The 27,056-nt window shown below is 36.4% G+C and overlaps 2 protein-coding genes across 7 annotated transcripts; one reads left to right on the top strand and one right to left on the bottom strand.

Annotated features, from left to right (window-relative positions):
- Positions 1-3,838: 3,838 nt before the first annotated feature.
- Positions 3,839-14,860, bottom strand: LOC124382199 (fMet-Leu-Phe receptor-like). 3 transcript variants are annotated; one of them, XM_046844363.1, is made up of 4 exons: positions 14,338-14,405; positions 6,869-6,923; positions 5,487-6,042; positions 3,839-5,372 (listed from the first exon to the last, which is right to left on the bottom strand). In XM_046844363.1, exons 1-4 carry the CDS (start codon positions 14,366-14,368, stop codon positions 4,845-4,847), a joined length of 1,170 nt encoding a protein of 389 aa, XP_046700319.1. In that variant the 5' UTR covers positions 14,369-14,405; the 3' UTR covers positions 3,839-4,844. The 3 variants fall into 3 exon arrangements, with proteins under 3 accessions (XP_046700319.1, XP_046700322.1, XP_046700321.1); XM_046844366.1 differs by lacking the exon at positions 14,338-14,405 and adding an exon at positions 9,711-10,226; XM_046844365.1 differs by lacking the exon at positions 6,869-6,923 and having other exon boundaries at positions 14,338-14,860.
- LOC124382200 lies at positions 6,219-26,431 on the top strand. Of its 4 annotated transcripts, none has more exons than XM_046844369.1 (5): positions 6,219-6,267; positions 24,002-24,162; positions 24,334-24,423; positions 24,629-24,787; positions 26,039-26,431. In XM_046844369.1, the coding sequence occupies exons 2-5, from the start codon at positions 24,067-24,069 to the stop codon at positions 26,387-26,389; spliced, it is 696 nt and encodes a 231-aa protein (XP_046700325.1). In that variant the 5' UTR covers positions 6,219-6,267; positions 24,002-24,066; the 3' UTR covers positions 26,390-26,431. The 4 variants fall into 4 exon arrangements, with proteins under 4 accessions (XP_046700325.1, XP_046700324.1, XP_046700323.1 ...); XM_046844368.1 differs by lacking the exon at positions 6,219-6,267 and adding an exon at positions 21,433-21,571; XM_046844367.1 differs by lacking the exon at positions 6,219-6,267 and having other exon boundaries at positions 23,880-24,162.
- Positions 26,432-27,056: the final 625 nt, after the last annotated feature.

A 27,056-nucleotide genomic window follows, 5' to 3' on the forward strand; every position in this document is an offset into this window, starting at 1 on the left:
GTGTATGTGTGTGTTTAGATGCATGTGTGGCAAAAACTTGCAGAGAGATTTTTTTCAGTAGAAGCACAATATGTTTGTCTTTCTGTCCTTATTGCTAGGGCAGAACTGACACCTCTTTCTTTTAGAATCAGGTGGCCTCAGTGGGGTTGTGGCTGTTGCTGTGCTTTTTGATGTTGAGGCAGGGCTGGCTGAGAAGGATGCTGGTGCTGATGCTCCTTGAGTTGCTGATGGCATGGATAGAGTGCTAGGTGAACTCTGCAGCTGTCTAACCATGGCTGGGTCTCAGCTTCGCTAAATGGGTGTCTTGACTAAGGAACTTCCTAGCTCCTCAAGAAACATTCTTCACTTGTTTTTTTTTGGTTGAGGTCCACCCTAGCTGGATGTGGTGCCACAACACAAATGCATTGTATGCAGACACATCTAGAATGTTATAAAACACAACCACTGGCCATCTCCTGGTCATTCCCTGGCAACTGTAGGTGACAGTCACCTTATCCAGGTTGTCCACTCCTCCTTTGTTTTTATTATAGTCCAGGATAAGTATGGGCTTTTTCTCACTTCCTGATGACACATCTGCATCTTTGTGAATTGTGGACATCATTTTTTGCATGCTGGAAACTGGATATATGCACTCTGCAAGTCACCAACTCTAAACTGAATTGGTCTTATGCATGTCTGACATGTCCATTTTTGTTTGTTTGTTTTGCTTGTTCAGGGAAGGCGACAAACAGGCAAAAAGAGAAGCCCCTAAGTAAAGCTTACAGGGTTAGGAGAGGAGCTGACTGTCAGTGAGCTGTTGTCTGACTGTGTTAGTGGGCTGACAGTGTGTTTATGATTTTAGATTTAGCACTAATTATTGTTTTAAAATGTTATATTATAACTGGGTCAAAACCGACCCTAACACCACAAAGGTCATAATTTTAATTAGAGAAATTTATAATTTAGTTAAAGAGATTTTTTTTGTTTTATTTTGTTTAAATAGAGGTTCCTGACAAAGTAAAAAAACCTTGATGCAATAAACTAATTTATGTGGTACTTCTGTGCATTTAAAACTACAAACGGGTCGGTGCCGACCCTAACACAAGAGGAAGGTTAATTAATCTACACTGTGTGCACAACTATTAGGCAAGTGATTATTTTTACCATATCATAATTTTATCCATAATTTCCAAGTCCAAGCTGTATAAACTTGAATGCTTATTGGATTTAATGCATATCAGGTGATGTGTATTTGTGTAACGAGGGAGGGTGTGGCCTAAGGAGATCAACACCCTATATCAAGGTGTGCATAATTATTAGGCAGATTTGTCTCCTTAGGAAAAATGGGACAAAACAGAGATTTAACTGACTCTGAAAAGTAAAAAAAAATTGTAAAAAGTCTTTCACAGGGATGCAGCACTCTTGAAATATCTAAGATATTGGGGCGTGATCACAGAACCATCAAACGTTTTGTAGCAAATAGTCAACAGGGTCGCAAGAAACGTGTTGAGAAGAAAAGACGCAAATTAACCGCCAAAGATTTGAGAAGAATCAAACATGGAGCTACCAGAAACCCATTATTCTCCAGTGCTGCCATATTCCACAACTGCAACCAGTGTCAAGAAGTACAAGGTGTTCAGTTCTCAGAGACATGGCCAAGGTAAGAAAAGCTGAAACCCGACCACCTCTGAACAAGACACACAAGTTGAAACATCAGGAATGGGCCAAGAAATATCTGAAGACAGATTTTTCAAAGGTTTCGTGGACTGATGAGATGAGAGTGACTCTTGACGGACCAGATAAATGGGCCCGTGGTTGGATCAGTAACAGACACAGAGCTCCACTTTGACTCAGACGCCAGCAAGGTGGAGGTGGGCTACTGGTATAGGCCGGTATTATTAAAGATGAGCTAGTTGGACCTTTTCAGGTTAAAAATAGACTCAAAATTAACTCTCAGACCTACTGCCAATTTCTAGAAGACACTTTCTTAAAGTATTGGTACTGGAAAAAGTCTGCATCTTTCAAGAAGACTTTGATTTTCATGCACGACAACGCTCCATCACATGCATCAAAGTACTCCACTGCGTGGCTGGCCAGTAAAGGCCTTGAAGATGAAAAACTAATGACATGGCCCCCTTCACCTGACTGGCCCTTCTTAAGCAGGAAATTTACAATGAAGGTAAACAGTACTCCTCTCTGAACAGTGTCTGAGAGGCCGTGGTTGCGGCTACACAAAAAGTTGATTCTGACCAGATCAAGAAACTGACTGACTCTGTGAATGGAAGGCTTGTGACTGTTATCGAAAAAGAAGGGTGGCTATATTGGTCACTGAGGTTTTCTTTTTGAAATTTCAGAAATGTTTATATGTACATTTTAAGTTTGTTTTATTCTCACTTTAACAGGTGAAAATAAACAAGTAAGATGGGAAAATTTTTGTTTTTCCATTTAGTTGCATAATGATAATGTACATGTAGATGTTCTATTAAGAAAGCCAAAACTTTACTTTTACTACTTAAATGTTCAGGTTTGAGGGGTTGTTAACATTTTGGATTGATCAAGAGCACTGTAGTTGTACAATAACAAAATTAATCCTCAAAAATACAACTTGCCTAATAATTGTGCACACAGTGTATTTTTCTTCCTGAAAATTTCTTATGTTTGCCTGACAGCAATTCTGTACCACCACCTCTGCCAGTAGAGTGTGAAACAAAGCATGAGCAAAGGATAGAGCTCTATCCGGATCTGAGTTAGTGCCAGAAAGTCAATATAGTAATAGTCATATTAACAGGAAGCAACATTCCTTACAACATACAAGCAGTTCCAGAGGCCGTCTAGCACTGCTGTTTAAACCTGAGACAACAGTAGAGTGTAGATGAGGTTGCTGGTAGTTCAGCTTCTGATTTGTGTATAAGTGCCTTTGGGTCTGTGAGATTTGACATAAGAGAGGGGTTTAAGCCACATATCCTCAGCCTATTCAGAAGTGAGGTCAGGTGGTGTTATGTAGGGCTGAGCGGGAACTGGCTAACAATAACAGACACTACTAAACTATCTAAATGTATGCTTTCAACCACTGCAGAATATGTTTCTGACCACTACAATATTCAGTCTACTCTATATTAACAAACGTTTGTAGTCAAGACACTTGACTATAAGTTTCATATGTGCTTTTAGAACATTTACATGTATCTAACAATGAATAAAATGAATGAATGAATAAATCATTAGGTTGAAAACTTCCACCTTTATCACATTTAGTACCCATTTAACCCCCACACCTTTGGGAAGTTCTTCCACTAGCTTTTTGGAGAATTGCTAGCTTCTGGAGCAGTGTTAGTAAAGTCAGGTACAGATGTAGGTGAGGTGAGGAGCCCTAGGGTGCAGTCACAGTTCCATATTATTCCATAGGTGTTCAATAGGGTTAAGGTCAGAGCTCTATAGCAGGCCACTGAAGATTTTCCACTCTAACCCATTAAAAACATATCTTCATGGAGCTGGCTTTGTGCACAGGGACATTGTCATGCTGAAACCGATTTGGGTTTTGGGTACAAGTAAAAATGTAAAGCTACTGCATCCACAGACATTCTATACAATTGTGTGCCTCCAACTTTATGAGAACAGTTTGGAGAAAAAAACATATATGGCTGGAAAAAGCAGGTGTCCCAATTCTTTTGTAAATATAGTGTCTCATAAGCCTTTATAAGTTAGGTCCTGCCTACTATGTACTCCTTAAGACAGGATAAACCTACTCTTGATTAGCCACATGAGAGAAACAACCAGGATGAGAAACCCAACCAACAGACACTAATTTGGACCTACTAAAATACAGTTACAAACACGTAAAGCATGCTACACAGATTAATCCCTTTAACTTGTATATTTTACTTCTGAATACATTTATAACAGCACTTTCTGTCCAACTTGACATTTTATTTGTAACAAACAGTGAAAACCAATGCCAAACAATGGCCCAAAAAATCACACAAAAATGTATACAACAGTTAAAACCTTTAAAGTACAAAAGTAAGCAAACTGGCTGGTGTCTTTGAGGATGGACTTCAGGCACTCTTTAAACAATTCTTCTTCTTCTTCTTCTTCTTCTACCAGATGTGAGCTTGCTCTGGTGTCATTCACCATGCAGCAGCTGTCTTGTCAAATGGCTGTCAGGCATCCATAATACATGCCTGTCCCAGCTTGTGTGTGGATACCATTAAATTATTTACATTTATAAATGATTTTCTTCTCCAAACAGCTCCCTACAGCAAAAGTAAATGAGCACCTGGTGGGGCAGGAGGTCCCAGGAGTGCATTTGACCTTATTTTTACACATTATCTGATGAAAGATTTGCCTGATTAAAGAGACAAACATAAAGAACAGCTGTATTGTAATTATGCTTTGCATTAAGGTTTTCTTAATTTACATTGTATATACTACATTAGTCAACATGAATAACCCATAACTAATAACTATCACATAGATCACAAAGACTGGTCAATATTGAACACTTCAGTTAATACATAGCTTTACATCCTTTCTTCCATTAGGTGCTTTGGGAGGCAAAGGCCTGATGGCTTACTTGCCGTTTCTGTAGCAGTTTTTTTATGGGGTCAGGTTGCTAGTCCAACGACCACCCTCCCCCTCTACGTTTCACAGCTTTATGGTTTCTGTGTCCTTGCAACATGATGTATGTGTTTTATATAACTATGTTACCAGTGTTTATGCTTTGTGGTATATTTACCATTTGTAAATATAAATGTATTTGAAATAAACCTGTTAAATTAGTGAAGACACTGGGTCCCAATGCGACCAATGTCAATAATGGCTCACTACAGTCTAGAGTGGAGCTCATGCAATATTTCACAATTGTTTCAACTTTCATCATTTTTTAACCTTTCCCCAAATGTGTCACCCACTGTCACTTTATCTTGAAATGCAACTTCACTGTCATTTACTGTTCCTGAAACTGTACATTCTTTAGACTGCAACATCTGCCCGTTCCAGTCTTCGGCTAGGACTCTAGCATAAACTCGAGAAAGGCTTTGGTTAAAGCGCAACCTCATGTCCAGCCCCATACAGAAATACAAAAGTGGGTTAACACAGCTGTTAAAGTAAGCTATGCACTTAGCTATGGGCAGGCCTAATTTTACTGCCTGGCTTTTGCTGTTCACCATCTTGGTCAAAAGGAGGAAATGGTAAGGCCCCCAGCACAGGAAAAAAGCACCGACTAAACAAATAAGAATGCGAAGTGGTCTCGATTTGTGCAGGATTCGTGTTCGTCGTATCCCTATACCAGCTAGTATGTAGGAGGTTAGGATGATGAGAAAGGGCAACAAAAATCCACATAAGAAGCGAATGCTGTACAAGGCCACTTTCGTTATTTTTCCTCGTTCAGGCACCTAGGATTAGGAAGAAATGGGAAAGATAAGAGAGAATCTATATTTAAACCCAGAAATGGACAGATATTTTGATGTGTTCTGTTATTGAGATTTAAGAAGGATATATTTTTTTACCTCCATTGAGCATTTGCTCAAGTTGTTCTTGCCCATATATACTTGTCGGTACTTATAATACGGTACACTGAAGATCACAGCTAAAATCCAAACTCCAACACTGATGAGTCTGGCTGCAAATACGGTTCGCCTTTGCCTGGTGAATACTGGTCGGCAAACACAAACTGCCCGATCCAGACTAATGACAGCCAGGATGAAGACGCTGCAGAACATATTGGTGTACTTGAAGAATCCATTGAACTTGCAGAGGAACATGCCAAAGGGCCAATAATCAAAGAAAAGTTTCTTGATTAATGAAGTAACACGAGTGAAGCAAAAAATCAGGTCTGCTACAGCTAAGTTGATCAGCCACACATTAGAGACATTGGCTTTTAGACGGAATCCAGACATCCAGATGACCACAGCATTTCCTGTGGTGCCGAAAACAATGGTGATTGTGTATAAGACAATCGTGATGTTTTCCATAATAGCATCAATGTCTACTTTGGTTTTGTGATTTTTGATAGAGACTTCATTTTCAGTTAGGAGGGTAAATGTGTCGTTGGAGGCCATTTTTCTGTAAAAAAATAAAAATAATAATAATAAAAATCATGTCCTTCCACACACACACAGTTCATAGGCTTTTTTTTCCCTTTTCTTTCACATGAAACAATTTCCACTTCCCTAAAGACTGTCAGTCTCTTACTCAATGTCTGTTTCTAAGCATATAGGTTTTTTTTTTAGCATCTAACTCTTTCACCCTTCAAGAAATAGAGAACTGGAAAACAGCAGCATGATTCAGGTAAAACGGAAAACCGTATTTCAACCAAGATAACGGACAGATAACATAGATAACACAGGTAATAGTTAAAAAGTTTAGTTAAGTGTTTCTCTGTAGTGTTGAATTTGGAGCGATTATGGATTTATGCATAGTTTAGTCATATAGTCATAGTCAGCTAATGTTCCTACATGTTCCACAGAATTCCCTTATGGGTTCATTGTTCTTGTTCAAGAATGCAATAATGCAATTATGTGCTTTGTAACAGAACTAAAAGGAAATTGTCACTGGTGTTTTACTGCTTTACAGCTGGTATGACAGGAGCTTAATTAATTATTAATAACAAAATACCAGCCCATAATTTAAAACATATTTATCATGACAAATATACACCGAACAGGGAAGGTTAATATTCTTTCTATGTCCAAAGTTATCACAAAATGTTTCTCAAAGTATTGGATATAAATAATTAACGGAAAAATTGATAAATTCAATGTATATTCATATGAAATATATGCATGTTTTTTTTTCCAATTAAATACACCAAAAAAGCAAAACCACAAACTATGATTTATAAAGTATTAACTAATACTGTTTAAAGCAGATAGTGACTTGAGCTTCTTACCTAAAATTGTCATGCAGTAGGTGTGCTTTTAAGTTGATGCTTTTCTTTTCTGTATCTAAACAACAAAAACAAAACAAAAAAAAACAGTGTAACAAAAAAATTAATAATTTGGTCAAGACTCGAAAAAATGTATACTTCGGTAAATGTCTTGCTTGCAACTTTTCTTACATCCTCTTATATTTTGTCTTCCTTTAAATCAGCCAGTTTGACAAAATAAGAGAGAAAAGTGGGTAGTGGTGCAGTTTTCCGCTCCACCCTCCTACCCTTCGTTTAATTATATATTAGTATGTATATGGAATATTAAACAATGTGTAGGAGGGTGAAGTGGAAAACTCAACATTACTTTCTTAGAAACTAACATTTGTGAAAATGTTATGCAGTTAAGGAGCATGTTAATATTCAGCAGTATTTTTAGTTTTTAGGACTTATGTACTATTATTACTACTACTTTGATTTTAAATATCGGCCCAAAAAATAGTACACAGAAGCTCCAGCATTTTAACCTGCATTTAGAAGGATGTTTTGTAACTACTAGTTCAACAGTAGAAGACCTGAGAGTTATTAAATACAGCAACTTGTCTTTTGAAAAATTATATCACCCATATTACAAAAACAGCCTTCTTCCACCTTAGAAATATTGCTAAGCTAAGAAACATGTTGTCTATATCTGATGCAGAGAAGCTCATCCATGCATCCATGACCTATGTAATGCATTACTAGGTGGATGTCCTGCATCATGCAGCAGCCAGAGTTCTCACAAGGTAGAGAAATTATGACCATATAACCTCAATCTTATCATTCCTACACTGGCTACCTGTTAAGTTTCGAATTGACTACAAACTTTAGCTACTTACTTACAAAACATGAAATGGTTTAGCTCCCAATTATCTTTCCAATTCGTCACGCTGCTTGAGATCTCAAAACTCTGTACTTCTAGTAGTTCCACTAAAGGTGGTAGAGCATTCTCATATTTAGCTCCCAAACTTTGGAATAGTCTTCCTGACAGTGTTCGGGGCTCAGACACACTCTCCCAGTTAAAGTGCAGATCAAAGACGTATCTTTTTAGCGAATCCTACACATAACACACATCACCTATCATAACCTTGTGCTCCAGTACATCTGATCACATGCACATTATCAACTTGTGCTTGTTAATATTATGAACAGCAGCTACGCTAATTCCTCTCAACTGCCTCTCTTTCTCTACCCATCCCGAGGCATCCTGAGGTTGCACCAGCTCCAGTCACGCCCCACCTCATGAAGATTGTGGACCTTTAAAAAAAAAGTAGATGCCGACCCCGCAAACATCCCGAACCATCTAAAAACGTACCAGTGCCATTTGGATCTCACTTCATGTAGAGTTTTGACATTGGACCTCTTTGAGTGTTTAAAGGCTCTGGTATGGAGACGCTGATGTTGGATCTGTGATGATCACAAATGTTGAGCTATTTTATGAGTTGCTCAGTAGCTCCTGGTTCCATAACATCAACTGACTGTATAAGACTGTGGAAAGGACATTACTCACAATCTTACATTCCATTGCTCATGTTAGTTTTCACTCTCCAGTGTTCTGTATTGTTTAAAGACTATAATCACACTCTTGATATCACTCAAATGAGGATGGGTTTCCCTTTTGAGTCTGGTTCCTCTCAAGGTTTCCTCTTCATAGCATCTAAGGGAGTTTTTCCTTGCCACAGTTGTCATGGCTGCTAATAAATAAGGGATAAATACACATCGTTCACCTTAACTCTTAAATTCTGTAAAGCTGCGTTGAGGCTTTGTCTGTTGTGAAAAAATAAGAAATAAACTGTAGAAATAAACTTGACTTGACTTAATAATAATAATAATAATATTATGCGTAATAATATTATGTTTTATTCGAATAATAAAAGTAGTCATAATAATTGTAATAATAATATTAATAATAGTAGTAATATAAAAAAGAAAAATAACGGAATAAACCTTTTAATAATCTTTCAGTGGAAAGGTCAGAAGTGGCTATGCATGAAAGAAAAAAGTACAAAATATTTGCTTAACTAAGCTAAACAGCTGTCATGAGTTTAAGTGATAATAAAAAAAAGTACAGAAACAGGAACTGCTATATCACAATGCTGCAATTATGTTTTTAGGGTTAATGTAGTCTATACTTTTATCTTTATTTGCATCTCCTGTGTCATTGCACAAACCTTGCCTTTATTCTGCAGCTAGTATATGTCTAGCATGTTGAAAGAGTACATGAAGAGTTTTCCATTCGATTTCATTTAAGGTAAGTGTATTTTGTTCTAAATGTTGTGTACAGATTGCTATTGTGGAGTTTGTGTTCATGCACATTGCGTTGCGTATCATGCACAAATCTGTTCAACTTAACTGCATTTCACCATCCTTTATATGACGTTGACCATTTTGGAATTGATCACAAAAAACTTCTTCTTTTTCTTCTTCCTCTTCTTCTTCTGATTATTATTATCATTATTATTATTATTATTAGTAATAGTAATAGTAGTGAATACACAGAGCCCCTGTCTAGGATAAAAGGTTTGTTTTAGCATGTAGGTTGACTTGTTCCATTTATATTGACACTGGATTTTGCAGTCTTTAATGTATGTGAGAGAGACGATTAAAATTGTGTCCTAAAGCAGAAGCTGTAGGTTTGTCAATCTGTGACAAACCAGGCAGGAAGAACCAATAGCCCATGATAGCATTTGCAAATTAATACAGATTAAAGACTGTGAGCAGAGACCATAACAAAATCCATGTTGGATTAAGTTCAACCAGTTTATTCTGCAATAAATTCCACAGGATTAAGGGGAAAAAGCATTGTAATACACCATATGTTACCTACCTCTCAGTGTTGCGCTGTTTCACTGTACGGAGGTCAAATGGCACTTCTAATATCGAGGGTTCCTCAGTGCCCCCTAAAACTACTACAGATCCAACTAAAATTGGGTCAATTGAAAGGACCACTATTCTGTTTTCATTAACAGGGTGGAAAAGACACTGCGCTGAAGATTGACTGAAAAATACTCTCTGCATAAAGGGTAAACAGACAAGCCAATTATGTGCAATTAACAGGTCATGTGCTCTTAATATAAATACACCAGTTCCTGCAAGGCCTCATAGTTTGTTTGAGAACAAACAAACATATGAAGAGTGTTGATCATCTCCAGGTCAAGATCTCCAAATAACACTTCATGACTCTCTGCTCTCCCCTTCAGCCACTGCTCATAACCTTGGGGTAACTATGGACAATGAACTGTCCTTCTTTCCACATGTCATTAATGTGGCTCGCTCCGGTCGATTTGTTCTCTAGAACATCCAAAGGATTCGACCATTTCTTTCCATACAGGCTGCCCAGGTGCTTGTTCAGTCTCTTGTCATTTCAAGACTCGACTACTGCAACTCTCTGCTGGCAGGTCTTCCCCTGAACACTATTTGTCTACTGCAAATGATCCAAAACGCAGCTGCACGGCTTGTGTTCAATCTGCCCAAGTTCTCCCACACCACCCCACTGCTATGCTCCCTTTACTGGCTTCCAGTAGCTGCACGTATCAGATTCAAAACACTGATGCTTGCCTACAAGGCCAAAAATGGACCAGCGCCATCTTACCTCAAAGACCTCATCACATCTCGCACTGCACCACGCTGTCTGAGATCCTCCAGCACTGCTCGACTGGTACCTCCTTCTCTCAGAATGAGAGGTAAGTATACTTCAAGGCTCTTCTCTGTTCTGGCACCGAGGTGGTGGAATGAACTTCCCCTAGATGTCCGTACAGCGGAGTGCCTGACTATCTTCAAGCAACGGTTGAAGACCTACCTCTTCCTGAAACACTTAAATTATCATTTCAAGTTTGCTTTGTAGAAATCAAGTTTGTAATCTGGCGTACAAGTGTAGATTTATTCATTGCTAGAGACTCAAAGCACTTTTGTACGTCGCTCTGGATAAGGGCATCTGCTAAATGCTGCAAATGTAAATGTAAATTTTAATGTTTAAAAAATCCCAATCTTTAGGTATTTAGGCTTTGGTCAGGCACTCTACAAAGAGGAATTTGATGAGCAAAGAATCACAGAATCACAAATTTTCTAAACTTTAATTATTCTGTGACACGCCATTAAGTTCTTTATTTACAAAATAGAAACAAATATGGTGCACCAAATTCATGACTTCAGGACACTTTAATCAGAAAAGCAACCAAGAAGACAAGGGTGAGAAGGGTAAATCTCGAAATGACTGTACTAACACTATGCCATAGTGTGGGCTATGGTTTCCATATGGTAAGCAGTGTTTTTGCATTTTGCACTGTTCTGGTGTGAACCACCATTATTCATGTTCTTTCCATGTTTTCAACATGCCTTTTTAATTTACAAACTGCAACCCAGATTTGATTTCATACCACACTTCCATTAAGCTGAGATTAATAGAGTATCTGAGTTATGATTGTCTCTTTTAAAAGTTCAAATAAAATATAAAAGTTTCCACTTCAGGAATGTGACAGCTCAGTGTATAAGACATTGGACTACTGATCGGAAGGTCATGGGTTCAGACCTCAGCGAGGCCTTTAACCTTCAATTGCTCAGCTTTATAACTGAGATAACTGTAAGTTGCTCTGGATAAGGGCATATGCTATGAATGTAAATTACCCTGTCTTTTATTAAATATTTCATATGTGCCTGTGATCAATTTATTCTAGTCATCAACCAAAGGAGGAAACACACATTGTGGCCTCATATGAGCTGCTTGGCAAGCATAATATCTGCCATATGTTATGATACTGCGGTACCTAGTGAATTTACCTTCCATTTGTTGCCTGCTTTAGCAGTATTTGGCAGTGCTTTGTTGAGTTCACATAAAGTGCAGTCTCAGTAGGATTTATGAGGATGGTAGACATGCCCCAATGGCCTGGACATAAGATCTGGTTGTCTGAAATATCCAGGAATATCCAGATATCAGTGACCATCAGGGAAGATAAGGCTAATAAAATAATTTGTGTGCTTATAATCACTATTAGTTTGGTCTAAGCTAAGACAGTGAGCATATACACTACACTATTGCCAAAAGTTTAGGGAGACTTGAAGAATATAATTATACATGCTTTTTTGAACATCTCATTCCAGATTTAGTTCCCTCTTTACTGTATAATAACCACTGAACCTCTGGGAAGGCTTTCTTCTAGATTTTAGAGCATGGCTATAGGGATTTGTAATAATTTGTCTGCGAGACCATTAGTAAGATCAGGCAGTGATTTTGGGTGAAGAGGTTTTCCAGTTCATCCCAAAGGTCCCAAATGTAGAGAAATGAGAACCACTTTAGCCGCATGTAGCCACAGGTGTAGACCCCAAACTATGTCCCGCTGGTGAATATGGCCTGCCTCTACATTTGGAACAGCCCTCTGAACAATGGCCGAAACATTTGAGCCATTTTTATTTTAAATATGTTTTACTCATATCATATCTGTATTTACAATAAAAGCCTCTTGACTTGATTTGATAATAAAGATTGGCTTTTAAACTTTATTTGATAATAAAGTTTGACTTTCAAACTAAAATTTCCCTTAGTTATTATTAAAGGTCAAGGCACTGATAGTTGAGCGCTGGAACTAGCAGCTATGGCAAAAAAACAATACCGATAGTTTTTCTGGCTTCCGGTCTGTTGTCATTAGGAGAGCGGCCACTAGAGGCAAATCACTGACGCCACGTGCTGTTTGTTTTTACACTTAAGAATGTGCGGGGCATGGAGAGCGCTATATTATATTTATTATTTATAATTTATCAATTACAGAATTGTATTTATTAATCAAATATTCATATGAATTCCTTTAGCGCATTTTCATGATTCAGTTACTGATACTGTTTTTTTTGTTTTTTGTAATAAAGCTAAGGACTATTTTACATGGAGTGTTTTTTGTTTCGGTTGATTAATGGGTTATCGGCAAGTACGATCCAATCTAGCTATCGGTATCTGTAAAATCCACTATTGGTCAACCTTTAATTATTAACATAGCCTAATAATTTGTTAGATTCACCCACCAACAAAAATACATATACATAAGAAAGTAAATGTTTTGATTGCAATGAATTTGAAAAAAAATTTCATTCTGAAAGTAATAATGCTTTTCTAATAGAGTATTTGTCTCTTGAAAAAGTAAACTCATTTGTCTGTATGGTGCATAACAAAACTAATCCAGCATTAGGAGGCATAATAAATACATTTAAAATTCTAATAAAATCACCACAATAATACAGGTTTTCTGTTACAGACCCACCTGGTGCTCTATTAAAGAAAGGGAAAATTATGTGGCCCCCACAGAAAAAAGTTCTGGGACCCCTGGTTTAAATTAAAAGTGAATCTTTTAATGAGAGCCCTTCGAAATCATATACGTTACTGAATGTAAACTCTAAAATATGGCAGTATATGTAAATTAGATTTACATATTCGATTTGAATATGGCATGTTTATTCAATTTAATTGCTTTACAATCAATATAAAATGATTGCGCATCCATTTTACATCTTATGACTTTGCCTTATTTAATGGACAAAAGTGCTTCTTGACTGTTGTGCCTTCTTCTACCCATTGGGTTTCCTTCATTAGTGTTCCTTTATAGTGTTACCCAATGCGAACAAACAATACTTGACCAGCAGAAAAGCTTAATCTAGCCACAGTGTGATGTGCTTGAATACATGCAACTCAGAATACAGAATGCAATAAAATGAATGCACACCCGACTGCATGTGGTTTGTATGGTTGGAGACAGGATTTTAGATTTTTTTTTAGATCTGATAGATAATCACCTCAAAAGTTTGCATTGCACTATTGCAAAAACTACTAGCATTATTGTTCCTCTTGCTGGTTGATGACAAATGCACAATATAATCGTCAGTTTTGGCTGATATGTGTGACCCAGTGAAAGAGTTCTTGAACTACTACAACTCAAGTTTTATCACATGCCCTTTAAGCATTTAGCAAACATTCAAGTAGTGTGCACTATAACATACCCAGTTTCCTTACTGAAATAGACAACCAAATATAAAGCTCTGCATATGAGTGTTGTGTAACCACTCACATTTATCATGGAAACAATTCTCTCTTCACTCAAGAAGGTGTACATAGCATGAAAGTTAAGACATTTACAATTAACATATGACACTTTAGTCTCAGGCCTCATCAAACCCAAAGTGATTACACTCCATTGATATGAAACCAGAAAATATGACTGTATTCTGGATGTGCAAATGGATGAATAATTAAGGTTCATAAAATGAACCTGTATATTCCATCATTATTATTATATGAATACCATGCAGTGTTTTTTCTTTCCATGAAGCTGGGTGAGTGTTAATTTAAATAACTGTATATTGCCACTAGCACATAACATTTATTATTTATTATTATAATTATTATTTTTATTAAGCTTATTTTAAATGTCAATAATACAGCAGGTTAAGCAGTAATAAAATGGTGAAGAACATACCCGTCCCTGTCTTTGGCCAGAACTCGATCATAAACTCGAGAAAGGCTTTGGTTGAAGTGTAGACTCTTGTCCAGCCCCATGCAGAAGTACAAATGTGGGCTAACACAGCCGTTAACATAGGGTTTGCACTAAGCTATGGGCAGGACCAGTTTTAAATTTTGGTTCTTGCTGTTTACTTTCTTGACCAGAAAGAGGAAGTGGTAAGAAAGCACAGAGCAAATAAAAAAGTGTTCCAAGTGAACATTTTCCATCTCCAGGTTGTTCTTGCAAATATATACTTGCTGGTACTCATAATATAGAATACTAATGCCACAGTCCAAACTTCAGTCTTGTCTTTTTTTTGAGTGACAAAGTGTTTGATCATAGTGCACTTAAAGAATCCATTGTGCTTGAACTGCAATAAAGAAGAAGATAAAGCCCATAATTAAACAAAAATTTCTTAATCAGTTGTAACACACATAAAATTCAAACTTATAACCACAGCATTTACTGTGGTTTGCATTGTGGTTTTGTAATTTCCACCCAGAAGAGGATGTTCCCTTTTAAGTTTGGTTCCTCTCAAGGTCTTTTTACCATCTCAGGATGTTTTTCCTTTCCATTGTCGCCACTGATTTGCTCATTAGGGATAAATGTTTTTATTATACATTTAGATTTGTCCATTGTTAAAAGAGCTATACAAATAAAATCGAATTGAATAACCTACAACAACAATCAACACTAAACAGTAACAACAATTCAAATAAGAATGAATGTTTAATCAAGCACAATAACAGGTATGAATACAAGTCAGTATTTAAAAGAGTTCGTAAACGGGATATGCCTCATCACAATGTTTCAATTACTGCATGTGTCCAGGCGTACACAGTATTTTAACTGCAGAGATAATTCTATATTATTATTTACTAATGGTACAATAGCAAAGATCTAGCAAATCAGATTCAATCAGATCAGTCATACAGTCTTGTGAAAAAGAAAGCACACCCGCGTCAAATTCCATGGTTTAAATTACCAGGTCATTAAAATAATCATAATCATCTGGACTTTATCCAGACTTTATTTTTAGACTAAGTCTTAAAAGTAGGTGAATACAACCTCAAATGAACAACAACACATGACTTCATATTCATATTAATATTAATAATAATAATCATATTATTATTATTATAATTTTTATATATATTTTACAAAAATAAAGTCAACATGAACACACCAATTTGTGAAAAAAAAAAACCCAGCTACGATGCAATAACTTGTAGAACTACTTTTAGTTGCAATAACAACGTAATTGTGTTCTATATGAGATGATTTTATCACTCTTGCATCATTGTGGAGGAATTTTGGCTCATCACAGTCAGAGAACAATGCTGCTTTAGTTGAAGTTTAAGGGCATTGTTTATTCACAGTTTTCTTAAGGTCCTGGAGTTTATACCGATTACTAATGACAGACTAAGAAATTCAATAGAAATTTACCTCAGAAACAGACACATACACATTCCAATATTTAGAAACCCTCCAGTAATGTGGAAAACAGAATTCCTGTAATCTAATACTAAAGCATTTTTTCCCCTTTCACCGTGACTCATAGTTATCATTTTTTTATTATTATTTCTTTGTTATTTTAACCCCTTCCTATATTTTTTCTATTATTTTATTAGTTAACAATTAAAATAGATTACACTTTTGGTTTTTGGAGTTTCTCATGGCATCACAGCTAGCAGACAGCTGCCATTTCACACTACTTTTTCACTTTTACTGATTTATATCATTGAAAATATATATATATGAATCTGCATGAGTCATGCTATGCTATGGTACAAATGTATGTGATGCACTTTCTGCTGCCCTCTAGTGTGATAATTGAAAAATGTTTTGGTTTCAAGCACTGCAGGACTGATTGGAAAAATCCTTTGTGAACAATTTATGGCCTAATTTTAATGCACGACTTTTAGGCAAACCACCACCTGAGGTGAAGTGGAGTGAATGGTGTAACAAACAACTAGCATTTATTTCTCATTTTTTACTTTTGTTTTTAAACCTTTTTAAATTTAGAGGATGCAAAAACACGTGGAGAGCTCTGATGCAATTTGGCAAAAAGGTGGTATGGTCTGTTGGGAGATTAATTAAACTTCGTCGACTGAACGCAAATCAAAAGCAGAAATAGCACACCACCCAAAACACACTATACCTACTGTGAAGCACGGTGGTGGCAGCATTATGTGTGGGGGTGTTTCTTTTCAGCAGGTACTTATGGAGGTGGTCAAATACATCCATACTACCTCTGCTAGACAGCAGAAGATGGGCAAGTCCTTTACCTTCCAACATGACAATGATCCTAAACATACTGCCAAAAGAACAACGGAATGGCTAAAGGATAAGAAAGTGAATGTCCTTTAGTGCCAAATTTAGAGCCTTGACTTTAATCTGAAAATCTTTGAATGGACTTGATAAGAGCAGTCACTATGGAATTGGACTGAAATTGAGCAATTCAGCAAGGAAATTGAGCAAGAATAGACAGAAATTCCCTAATCTAGGTGTGCAAAGCTAGTGCAGACATATCCAAAAAGATTAAGTGATGTAATTGGAGAGAAAGGTGGCTCTGCTGAGTATTAGACTGATGATACATGCTACTGATGACTTTTCTAACCCTGTTATTCTATTTTTTTATAACTGTTTAGAACTGTTGTCTTTCATTAGTTTGATACTGTAATGAACAATTTAAAAATAAAGCTTGAAAATGTTTTTTTTTTAATGAGTCTTGATTTCAGGGTGTACAACAAATAAAGTAACAATTTCAAATGGGTATGATGATTTCTATAGGCACTGTGGAAGAGGAGAAATCTTTACCCACAGGCAATTCTAGTGACTCAGACATTAAAATGTAATTGGTCATTTATTTATCTTCGTTGTGATGATATTATTCAAAATCCATTATAAACACAGACACGTCCTTTTCATTCCCATTAAAGGAGTTCCTCGGATTGTGATGTACATTATCTTGTGCATTCCTCGGCTTGTTCAGCCCATGAGCAACTTCACCATCATTCATCTTTCTACAGACCAGCAGAGGTTAGCAAAAGGAAAGAAAGAAAAACAAACTGACAAGGCATGTTGAGTCACTGCACACACTGTGTTTTTTGCAACCCCCCCGCTTAACAGTGAAGATCACTACCGCTCTAACATTCCATACATTCCACAACTCAATTGGAAGCAAATTTGGGGGCAGAATGGGATGACGAAAATGGAAATCACCTTTCTTCTGTGTGTGTATGTGTGTGGGCATACATCCACTGCAACATCAGTGGGACATGAATTAATGTTGGAATGCTGACAGATATGTCGGCATTCAGGGTGCGATTAACATGTTCAGAACAAAAAACTATAGGCTTTTTATCAGCCATAGTTTATACAATGTTTGCTTAAATAAATGTCACATATATCTTTCTATTATAATAATAAAAATAGCAAGAGACCCTCAGATTTTACATTAATGTGTATAATGCTTGACGAAAAAATTAAGGAATAAATATATTCAACCTTTAAAATACTATATTTCTTTGACTTTGATCTGCTACTTGCAGTGTTAAATTTGTTTGCCATACAGTGTTAAATCTTCTCTCTTTTTTTTCTCTCCCTCCCTCTCTCTCTCTCGCTCTCTTTATACATACACATATATACATACACATATCTATTGCGGATGATAGCTCCACATTAACAGGGTAAAGATACATGAGGTTACAATGCAGGGTTCAACTCAAGAACTATGAAAATTAATTTGTACTGTAAATAATATACACAGTTTGCTACAAAGTCTTAGGTCTACAATGGCCATGAAGAGTTTTACACTTGAGTCTTCATCAGTGAACAGTTGATACCCTTTGAATGAAACTATAATCTGTCACTCAGATGAAAATCGAGTCCCTTTTGAGTCTGTTTCCTTTCAAATGATCTCCCCCATAGCCACCTCAGTTATGGTTCTTTTCAATTGCCATCAACCAGCCTTTAACCAAAATGAAAATATGTGACTGGGGGGAAAAAATTCTTTCCACATGTGTAAAAAGCACATGTTGCCACATCATGTAAGGTTAATATGCCAGTGACAAGAAGCTATAGGATCTTAAAAGTTGGAGTAGAACTGCCACAGAACAAAGATGTTGCTGTCTAAGCAATTACATCACAGGACCAATGCAGGAAAATCTGATCCTAACATCAGTGTCTCAATAGGGTCGAGACTCACTGATGAACATGCCAGACGTCTGGGTCACTCAAAAAAAATGCATGTGTAAGCTTGCCCAAGATTGTGGAAAAACTGTTGTAGAAAACTGATTTATACATACATTTGTCATGTGTTACAACCCATGATGGGTTGTGTTCTTGTGTATGTTTTGTGTGTACGTGTGTCAAGTGTAGACTGTAGACTGAGCCTTTCTGCACTGCTCCAGCTTTGACTCCTTTAGCTTATTTTTGCCGCTTCTGCCTCAAGATAACAGTCAGTAATGGAGATGAATATAAATGTAATATTGATCTGTCTTTTTTTATTCATTTGTTAGATAGGAAATAACACAGTATTTGTAAACATATGTATGTTTCTGGATTCAGCAGTAGCAGCGTGACTGCCTTTTATGTTGGATGTGGGTTTTGTCCACAGTTTTCCTAAGGATTAAAAGAAGACAATTCGTCCCTATTTGCTGTTAGAATAACCTCCACTCTTCTGGGAAGATGTTCACTAGATTTTGGATTGTAATCAGGAAGATTTTGCTCATTCAGCCACAAGGGTTTTAGTAAAGTAGAGTCCTCGGGTGCAGTCAACATTCCAATTTATCCCAAAAGGTGTTCAATAGGGTTGAGGTTAGAGCTCTTCAACCATATCTTCATGAAGCTCACTTTGTGCACAGGGGCATTTTTATACTATTGGCATACTGTATAAGTACATGCACACCTCTGCGTCTTTACTCATGCTGCGAGGGCTAACACTATGCTGGGCTTGTGAAAATCCAAAACCAAGTATCAAAGTTGCACAAAAACATTTTTAGAGAAGAGGATGTTGCTAGCCTAACTGTACCAGAATGTATGATAAGCTAAATACATGGCCATTTTCTCCCGCAAGTTAGCTCCAGGACAAGTTAAGTTTCAGTCCTTAAGCTTGTTTGTGTTGCAAGCCGAGAAATGCAGGATAAAGTACATAACTTAAACATCTTTACTTGCACGTTGATCATTATCTCCCCACCCTTTTTTGACAAATGATCATTTTTGGTTGCAGTTTTTAATAACCAATAATAGATGAGTGTTTTGTTAGTTGCAAGAGCTGCTCCTATATTATAATATGTGATGTGGTCTGTGTGAAACCTTATACTACACACTTACAATAATTAGATTTCCTGAACAACTTGCTGGCTGTATACTGTATATCCTCTGAATAGCACTATCCTGTGTGGTACTCTTATCAGTCTTTAAGTGATTAACGTTCGGTGGGGGAACAAGAGAGAGCATGTGTGTGTGTGTAAGTGTCTCAGTTGAAATATCAGGCTGATGTGTCACAGGGTGAGGGAGACAGTGAGCAGCCGGGAGAGAGACTGTTGGATGTGTTTGGAAGACAAAGAATGATAGAAAGATTTTAGACAAACTAATACTGATAAAATAGTTTGTGTTGTATGTTTTTTATATCTCTGAATGTGTATCTGGATTCATACTCTTTCTCTCTCTCTCTCTCTCTCTCTCTCTCTCTCTCTCTCTCTCTCTCTAGATAACACACATTTTATACATTATACAATTGTTTAGAAAATAATATGTATATAGTATCTCACAAAAGTGAGTACACCCATCACAGTTCAGTAACCAATACTATAGAAATAAAACTGGGATATATTTTAGTAAAGTCAATGTGCAGTTTGTACAGCAGTACAGATTTACTGTCCTCTAAAAATAACTCTACATACAGCCATTATTGTCTAAATAGGCAACAAAAGTGAGTACAACCTAAGTAAACATGTCAAACTGGGTCCAAAGTGTTAATATTTTGTGTGAGCATCGTCGTTATCCAGCACTGCCTTAATCCTCCTGGGGCATGGAATTCACCAGAGCTGCACAGGTTGTTGCTGTGATACTCTGCTGCTGGATGTTAGACACATGACGCTTCTCCAGCTTCCGCTTGAGGATGCCCCACAAGTGCTCAATAGATTTCAGGTCTGGAGACATACTTGGCCACTCCATCACCTTCACCCTCAGCTTCCTCAAAAAGGCAGTTGTCATCTTGGCGGTGTGTTTTTGGTCATTGTTATTCTGAAAAACTGCCCTTGCGAGGCCTGTTCTGAGTGAAACCCATCTTGGAAAACGTACTGTAACTTAGTTTCAGGATGTTACTGATCTTCTTATATCCTAGACCATCTTTGTGGAGAGCAACAATTCTAACTCTCGAATACTCAGAGAGTCTTTGGCATGAGGTGCCATGTTTAACAACTAGTGGTCAGTATGAGAGAACTGTACTCAAAGCACCACATTTTAACTTCTCTAATACAAGATACACAAATATGTATGATCCTGTAAAGCAGACAAACACATAAACATGATGAATAGGACATGTGGCTTTGTATGGTCATGATGGACAGCTATATATACAGTATGTATGTATATATATATATATATATATATATATATATATATATATATATATATATATATAGTATATACAGTGTGTGTGTGTGTGTGTGTGTGTGTGTGTGTGTGTGTGTGTGTGTGTATACAGTATCTCTCTACTCTGCTGGGTAAAGATGTATAATCTTATATGATTTATTTTTCTTTCTGTCTGGTCAGTTTGATCACTTTTCTGTGAAAAACATGTCTAGAACCCATGTATGTGCACGTCATATTTTGCTGATACTGAACTTCTTTTAAAAGGACAGCACTCACAGAGCAGAACCTTAAACTTGCTAAAGCTAAACAAACAAACAAAGAAAACCAAAAGTACACAAGTTAAAAAGTGAAACCTGAAAAGGGATATCATGTTTTTTTTTTTTATTTGGATGGGGGGCTGATGGTGTGTGTGTGTGTGTGTGTGTGTGTGTGGGTGGGTGGGTGTATTTTTTTTTTGTGAATGAAAGAATGAGTCAGCGCAAAAGAGTGTGTCATAGTCATACTATAAATGGGAACTCTTACACTACTCTAAACATTAGTTGTGTGATAGATTGGGTGCTTTTCTGAGTCCTGTTTACAGCTTGAGTGTTTGGGATAGCCATGAAATGTAAGTTTATTTTGTGTCCTCTCTATGACTGTGTTCTGATTCTGTCAGGTGAGACTCTTTGGTCTTGTATCCACCCAGTATCTTGATAGAATGTGTGTGTGGTTAAATCAGTTCTGAAGAGTTAGATATGACACTGATGTTTTACATGAAAATGTTACATATTTAAAATAAAAAATGTTACACTGATCCTTTTTTCAATGCTACATTTACAATCTAAAAGAAAACTAGTCAAATTATACCATTTTAAATAAAAAAGTCAAAAATATTAATATTTATTAATAGGCATTTTAGTAATGAGATCTTTAATGTTCAGACAGTGTGGTATGTATGTTTTTTTTAACTGACCTAAACTTTCCATAACAGTAGACTGTCTGAGTGAACTTTCACTAAAAAGTTCTGCATTACAACATCATTGACCAATCAGAGTTACAGCATAATGACTCAGAACCTAATTTAATGACTTTTTTATGTTTATGTTCAGTCAGAGGTTATGAATTTACTTGTGATTCATGAACTTGATCACACATTATTTTATCTGTTTTAATGTTCCATAAATTATACTCTAATCAACATGGGCACGGACAAATATTGATGCTTTATGCAAATGTATGTTTATTATTAATTAATATTAATTAATATTTATTAGATTAAACCAGACTCAACATAGAGCATAAAGAAAAAGTACACTTGTAAATGTTTTAAAGTAATTATGGTGTTTAAAATTACGTTAATCATCGGGACACCAAACGGAACTTTTGCTATGTTTTCACACGGACGGTTTTAATTGCCGGATGTGTGCATCATGGCGGATTTTGGTGCTTGATTTGAGACTTCGGTAAAACAAATATTTATCGCTAAAAAATTATTTTCCGCTGTAGTTTCTTTTTTTTTTTATAAAGAAAGGCCGTCGTGAATAAATGTGTTGCGTTGAAGGTTCAACGTAACTATAACTTTTCTTAAGTTAATATAAAATGTCAAATATATACAAGCCAAATAGTTCCAGCGATGTGCCATAGGTTCTAGTTTATACAGTATAGACTTTCACTTGATAAATTAACTGGATTCTAGCACTTTCTCAGAACTGTGTTGTGAGAGGTGAGAAACTGTTATCGCTAAAAGATCACAGGAAGGGACTTGTTTATTTCCAGTGAAGTAGAGGCAGATTGCTTTCATCAAAGGCTACAGGAAGTAACACAGACTAGAATTTATCAGACACTTAGATCTGACAGTTAGGTCAACTTTTGTCTAGCATTGCTGTGACATAGATTCTGTCTTGTCTATTAGCATCCATTTATTAAGTAACATATGGCTTTTAATTGAATACACAAACACATTCATTCACAAATGTCCTATCAGACTAACAGCTGCTAAAAAGTGTAATGTTTAGACTTTGATTCATTTCAAAGCCTCTACTCATCATGCTAACTTTGCCTATGGCTCATTTGTGCTTAATGTTGCTAAAAACAGAACCAGACATCAAACATGTCTGATGTTTGCATGTGCATGATGACAGTTTCCTGGATGTTTGGCCTTATGGCAGTCTGTGGTATTACTTGGGAAAACACAATGTCATTGAAGTGCTACCGATTCAGGATCTTTTGTTTGATATTAGACTTTGGATGTAGTTTAGATTTTGTCATCATTATTATTGTTTATGAATTTGTATACAAAGCAGGTTACTATCTAATCTCAGTGTGGGTGCAGGCTACATATATTTAAAATCAATTTGATTTAAAGGGAAACCTGTACCTGCATCTACACCCACACTTTACACTGCACTGGGCCATTTGCAGGCAACGTTAGACTAGACTCCCCAGGCATAAACAATTGCATACAATACGTCATTTGGGTTTTTTTCTAGAGCTGAGACATTTACAGTAAATTTAAGAATGATGTCAGATAAAAAAATGGAAAAGACCGGACCAATAACTGAGTCACTTCCTTCTTCTGAAAAGCATACTGTATCTATCATAACCAGGTTGGCACCAGGCTAGCTTAAACTATTAAAAATCTTAAAATCCCTGAAGCAACTGAAATACCGTTTCCCATATTAGCCAAACGCCCAGCAATACAGAAATCCGAGAGCAAAAATTCCAAATGAATGAGTCCAGTTCATGCCTCATTAACAGCGACTTCTATATATTTATTTAACTATAACTGATACTAAAGTTTGCTTAAGCAGCAAGTTTGCTGCTTTTATATATATATATATATATATATATATATATATATATATATATATATATATATATATATATATATATATCTGATAAGCAGTGATCTCCGCTTGAGTATTATTTTCCTGGATTACAGTTGAATCAAGATCAAAAGGTGCTGAGTCAGAGTAGAAAAAAATCTAACTGTTTAAATGACATCATGTTGGATTATCCCAAAAAAAAAACATGCTTTCTTGTCTTCCTTTGATGGCAGTACTCTCCGAGTCCACCTCCTGCTTGTTATTTTTATTTTTATTGGTGGAACTTCCTGTCTTAGCAATGTCTCATCCAGCCCCAGGGAGAAATCACAAAGACGTCCTGACCATGCTGTTTCAGAAAATGCGCCAGCTGAATATTGTAGTGCAAGGAGTCACGGTAAGTTTGATGCGGTTTCAGCAAGTTTTTTTTTATGATTACGAAATCATAAATTTCTTATGAATCAGGGTCAAACGTTTTGTTCATTCTAGGGAAACAAATCTTGACTAAAAAACTCTGTCTCTGTAGGTACTTTCCTCACATGCTGACTAAGTGTCTGTCTTTTTTCAGCACCACTTTGACAACAGTTTACCCAGTAAACACAATCTTACCTCACTGCCTTCTCTACACTTCAGTAGAAAAGACTTAGTAGCAGAAAAGGTAAGATATATCCTACACAATCTAAACATTGTACATAATCACATGAAAATGTATCAGTATACTGTACAAGGGTCCAGCTATACAGTTAAATCTTTTTCTGTACTTTTGGAATCTTTTTGAGAGGGTTATATTGACATACATGTTGTTCATGTTGTTTTTTCCTATATATACCATTTAAACATATTTCTCATTTTTAATCCTAAAGGCAAATAGCACCATAAATCAGCTATCTTCAGGCCTCCACTTATACAAGTTGCACTTTGATTGGCTGCTGTACTGGTACAACCAATCAGGGCTGGCATCAAATCAAATCAAGGAAATTTCTGAGGAAATCCAATCTATCATCATGCTTGTCCAAAGACAGGTAAGAGTGACAATTCTGGAATGGCTGCCAAGTTAATGTAATGCAGGACATTTTGTACACAATTATAAGTTAAAGGTAAAAGAGTGACAGGGTAGTGCACATAGTCACCACTGAGTATTATGGTATTCTTAGAAGGTGCGCTATTAAATAAAGAGACTCTTTAATGTAGCATTTTTAAAATGGGTTGTAAGTATATATAGACTAAACAATGTAGTCAATCAAGCATTGGTTTATCTTCTTATTCTTATCCTCTATGATCTTCTTATTTCAATTTCTTTACTTTTTGAGGCCGTTAAGTGCCATTACTAGGGCTACAGAGGTATGGCTTCTTATATACATAGATTTATGGCATTTGACAGACCCCTTTATCCAGAACAACTTATAACTGGACAGTAAGGGGTTAAGGGCCTTGTTTCAGGGCCCAGCAACAGCAGTTTGGTAGCTTGCCCATTGCCCATTGGGTGGAACCTATTGTATTATAAGCAGGACAGACAGAAAGAGATGGGTGGCAATGGGATTTGAACTCATAATGTTCTGTTTTTGTTTAAAAACCCTCCGCTTCCACACTATCGAAGTTCAGTCGTTTCCACAAAGTTGCTCATCCACACTGAAATGTTTGAAAACGCTTAGGTGTGCGTCATTTTTGCCTGTCATGCATTTACTTAACGGCTCATTAAAACATTGTTGGAATGTCGAGGAAAGGCACCTAGTTTTTTAAATAGACCGGCAGTAGGGTGGAGGTTAAAAGGCGAGCGAGAATCCAGACTGTGAGAAGTGCCAAATCAAACACGCTGAAATATTGGACTGCTTCAAAGAACAGTATCCTTCTGATGAGGTTGCTTATCCCCAAAGCTCACAAACTCATAATAACAAGAAACCTACTGTACAGAGTCTTGGCTGAATTGGTCACAAGACTCTGCCACACGACAAAAAAAGGGTCATCATTTTTGAAAGTCTTCGTTTTCACAGTCCACACTGTGTTTTCAAATTAAACCCCTTTGAAAAGCATTTTCAAAAAGCTAAACATTTTCCTTGACTAAAAAAACGCTGTCTCAGTGTAGACGGAATTATGAAAACGGCCTCAGATATATGTATATATGAGGTAATCGGCTCTGGGTATGGTGTCTTCCGAACGTCATAAATGTAAATGGGTGGTTCAAGGTCTGACCCCAATATGACTTCTGATCAGACAGTAAACTGTGTTTTGAACTGAGGGTGAATCATTCATATATTTCCATTATTTCTTCATAGACAGATACTCCTGCACAAAACACTTCTCTCTCCCTACCTACTCTTACATCTGCCTGGGAAATATACGGGACATCTGCAGTAATTCACAAGAAACTACTGGTCTTCTCTGACTTGTATATTCGAGCTCTATGGGTCCTGAAGTCTTATGCAAAAACGGAGGCCATGCGAACAACAGAAGACACATGCAAGCTCAACGAAGATAGATTTTCAACTGTGAGAATGCTTGACAGTGGCCAGTTATTTCTACCTTTGCTTATATTCTTATTTACTTTGTCTATTTATATTTTTGTATGTTTTGGTACATGTGTATTTAATATTTATGTGTATTTATTGAAAAATTTTGAAAAATGAAGTATTTTTTGTTTCTGAGAAAGCACTTTATAGGATGTTGTTTTTCTATTTTACCAAGTCTTTTTTTAAATATGTTTTTTTTTCTACATTTTTTCTACAATAAAAAAAAAAAACAGCACAGGGACACAAATGTATTCTTGGAAGCATTGCAGTAAAACACATACTGAACACATAACAAAGACATACAATTAAGATATTTATAACAAAAACTATTTGTCTTGACCTACAGTGGTGGCAATGCATAATAACCATGTGGCAGGATTGAAATGGCAAATATTCTTAATACATCAAATAAGATGTAAGTGTAAGTGATGTAAGTGTAAGTCTCACTAAATTTAGCTAGCAACAATTACATACTGTTCTTTTACCTTTAAAATGGATTTACCAGCTTATACAGTGCTCTGTGGATACATGCATATTTGAATGAGTCACAGGTCATTTGTAAAAGCAAACGGGGGATTTGTGCCTCCCTTTTCTCTCACTTCATGTGCACAAAACAGTATAATTCTCCTGCCATCAAATTTTTTAATTTAAAACTAATGCTCACTGTTTGATTATATAACAAAGCATGTCTACACTGTAGTTTTCAGGTTAATGTCATTAAGAATAAATTGGTCTTGACAGTTTTATTGGGTTCACCAATTAATATCTAAATGAATTATTAATA

The sequence above is a fragment of the Silurus meridionalis genome, chromosome 29 (genome assembly GCF_014805685.1).
Source record: "Silurus meridionalis isolate SWU-2019-XX chromosome 29, ASM1480568v1, whole genome shotgun sequence".
Lineage (NCBI taxonomy): Eukaryota > Metazoa > Chordata > Actinopteri > Siluriformes > Siluridae > Silurus > Silurus meridionalis.

Excerpts from the sequence above, each read along its gene's own strand:
- LOC124382199 (XM_046844363.1), bottom strand. The coding sequence starts at position 14,368 with ATGATCGAGTTCTGGCCAAAGACAGGGACGG. Across the intron at positions 6,043-6,868 it reads CTACTGCATGACAATTTTAG|AAAAATGGCCTCCAACGACA; the intron begins GTAAGAAGCTCA and ends ATTTTTTTACAG. Across the intron at positions 5,373-5,486 it reads TGAGCAAATGCTCAATGGAG|GTGCCTGAACGAGGAAAAAT; the intron begins GTAAAAAAATAT and ends TCCTAATCCTAG.
- LOC124382200 (XM_046844367.1), top strand. The coding sequence starts at position 23,974 with ATGCTTTCTTGTCTTCCTTTGATGGCAGTACTCTCCGAGTCCACCTCC. Across the intron at positions 24,424-24,628 it reads AAGACTTAGTAGCAGAAAAG|GCAAATAGCACCATAAATCA; the intron begins GTAAGATATATC and ends TTAATCCTAAAG. Across the intron at positions 24,788-26,038 it reads TCATGCTTGTCCAAAGACAG|ACAGATACTCCTGCACAAAA; the intron begins GTAAGAGTGACA and ends ATTTCTTCATAG.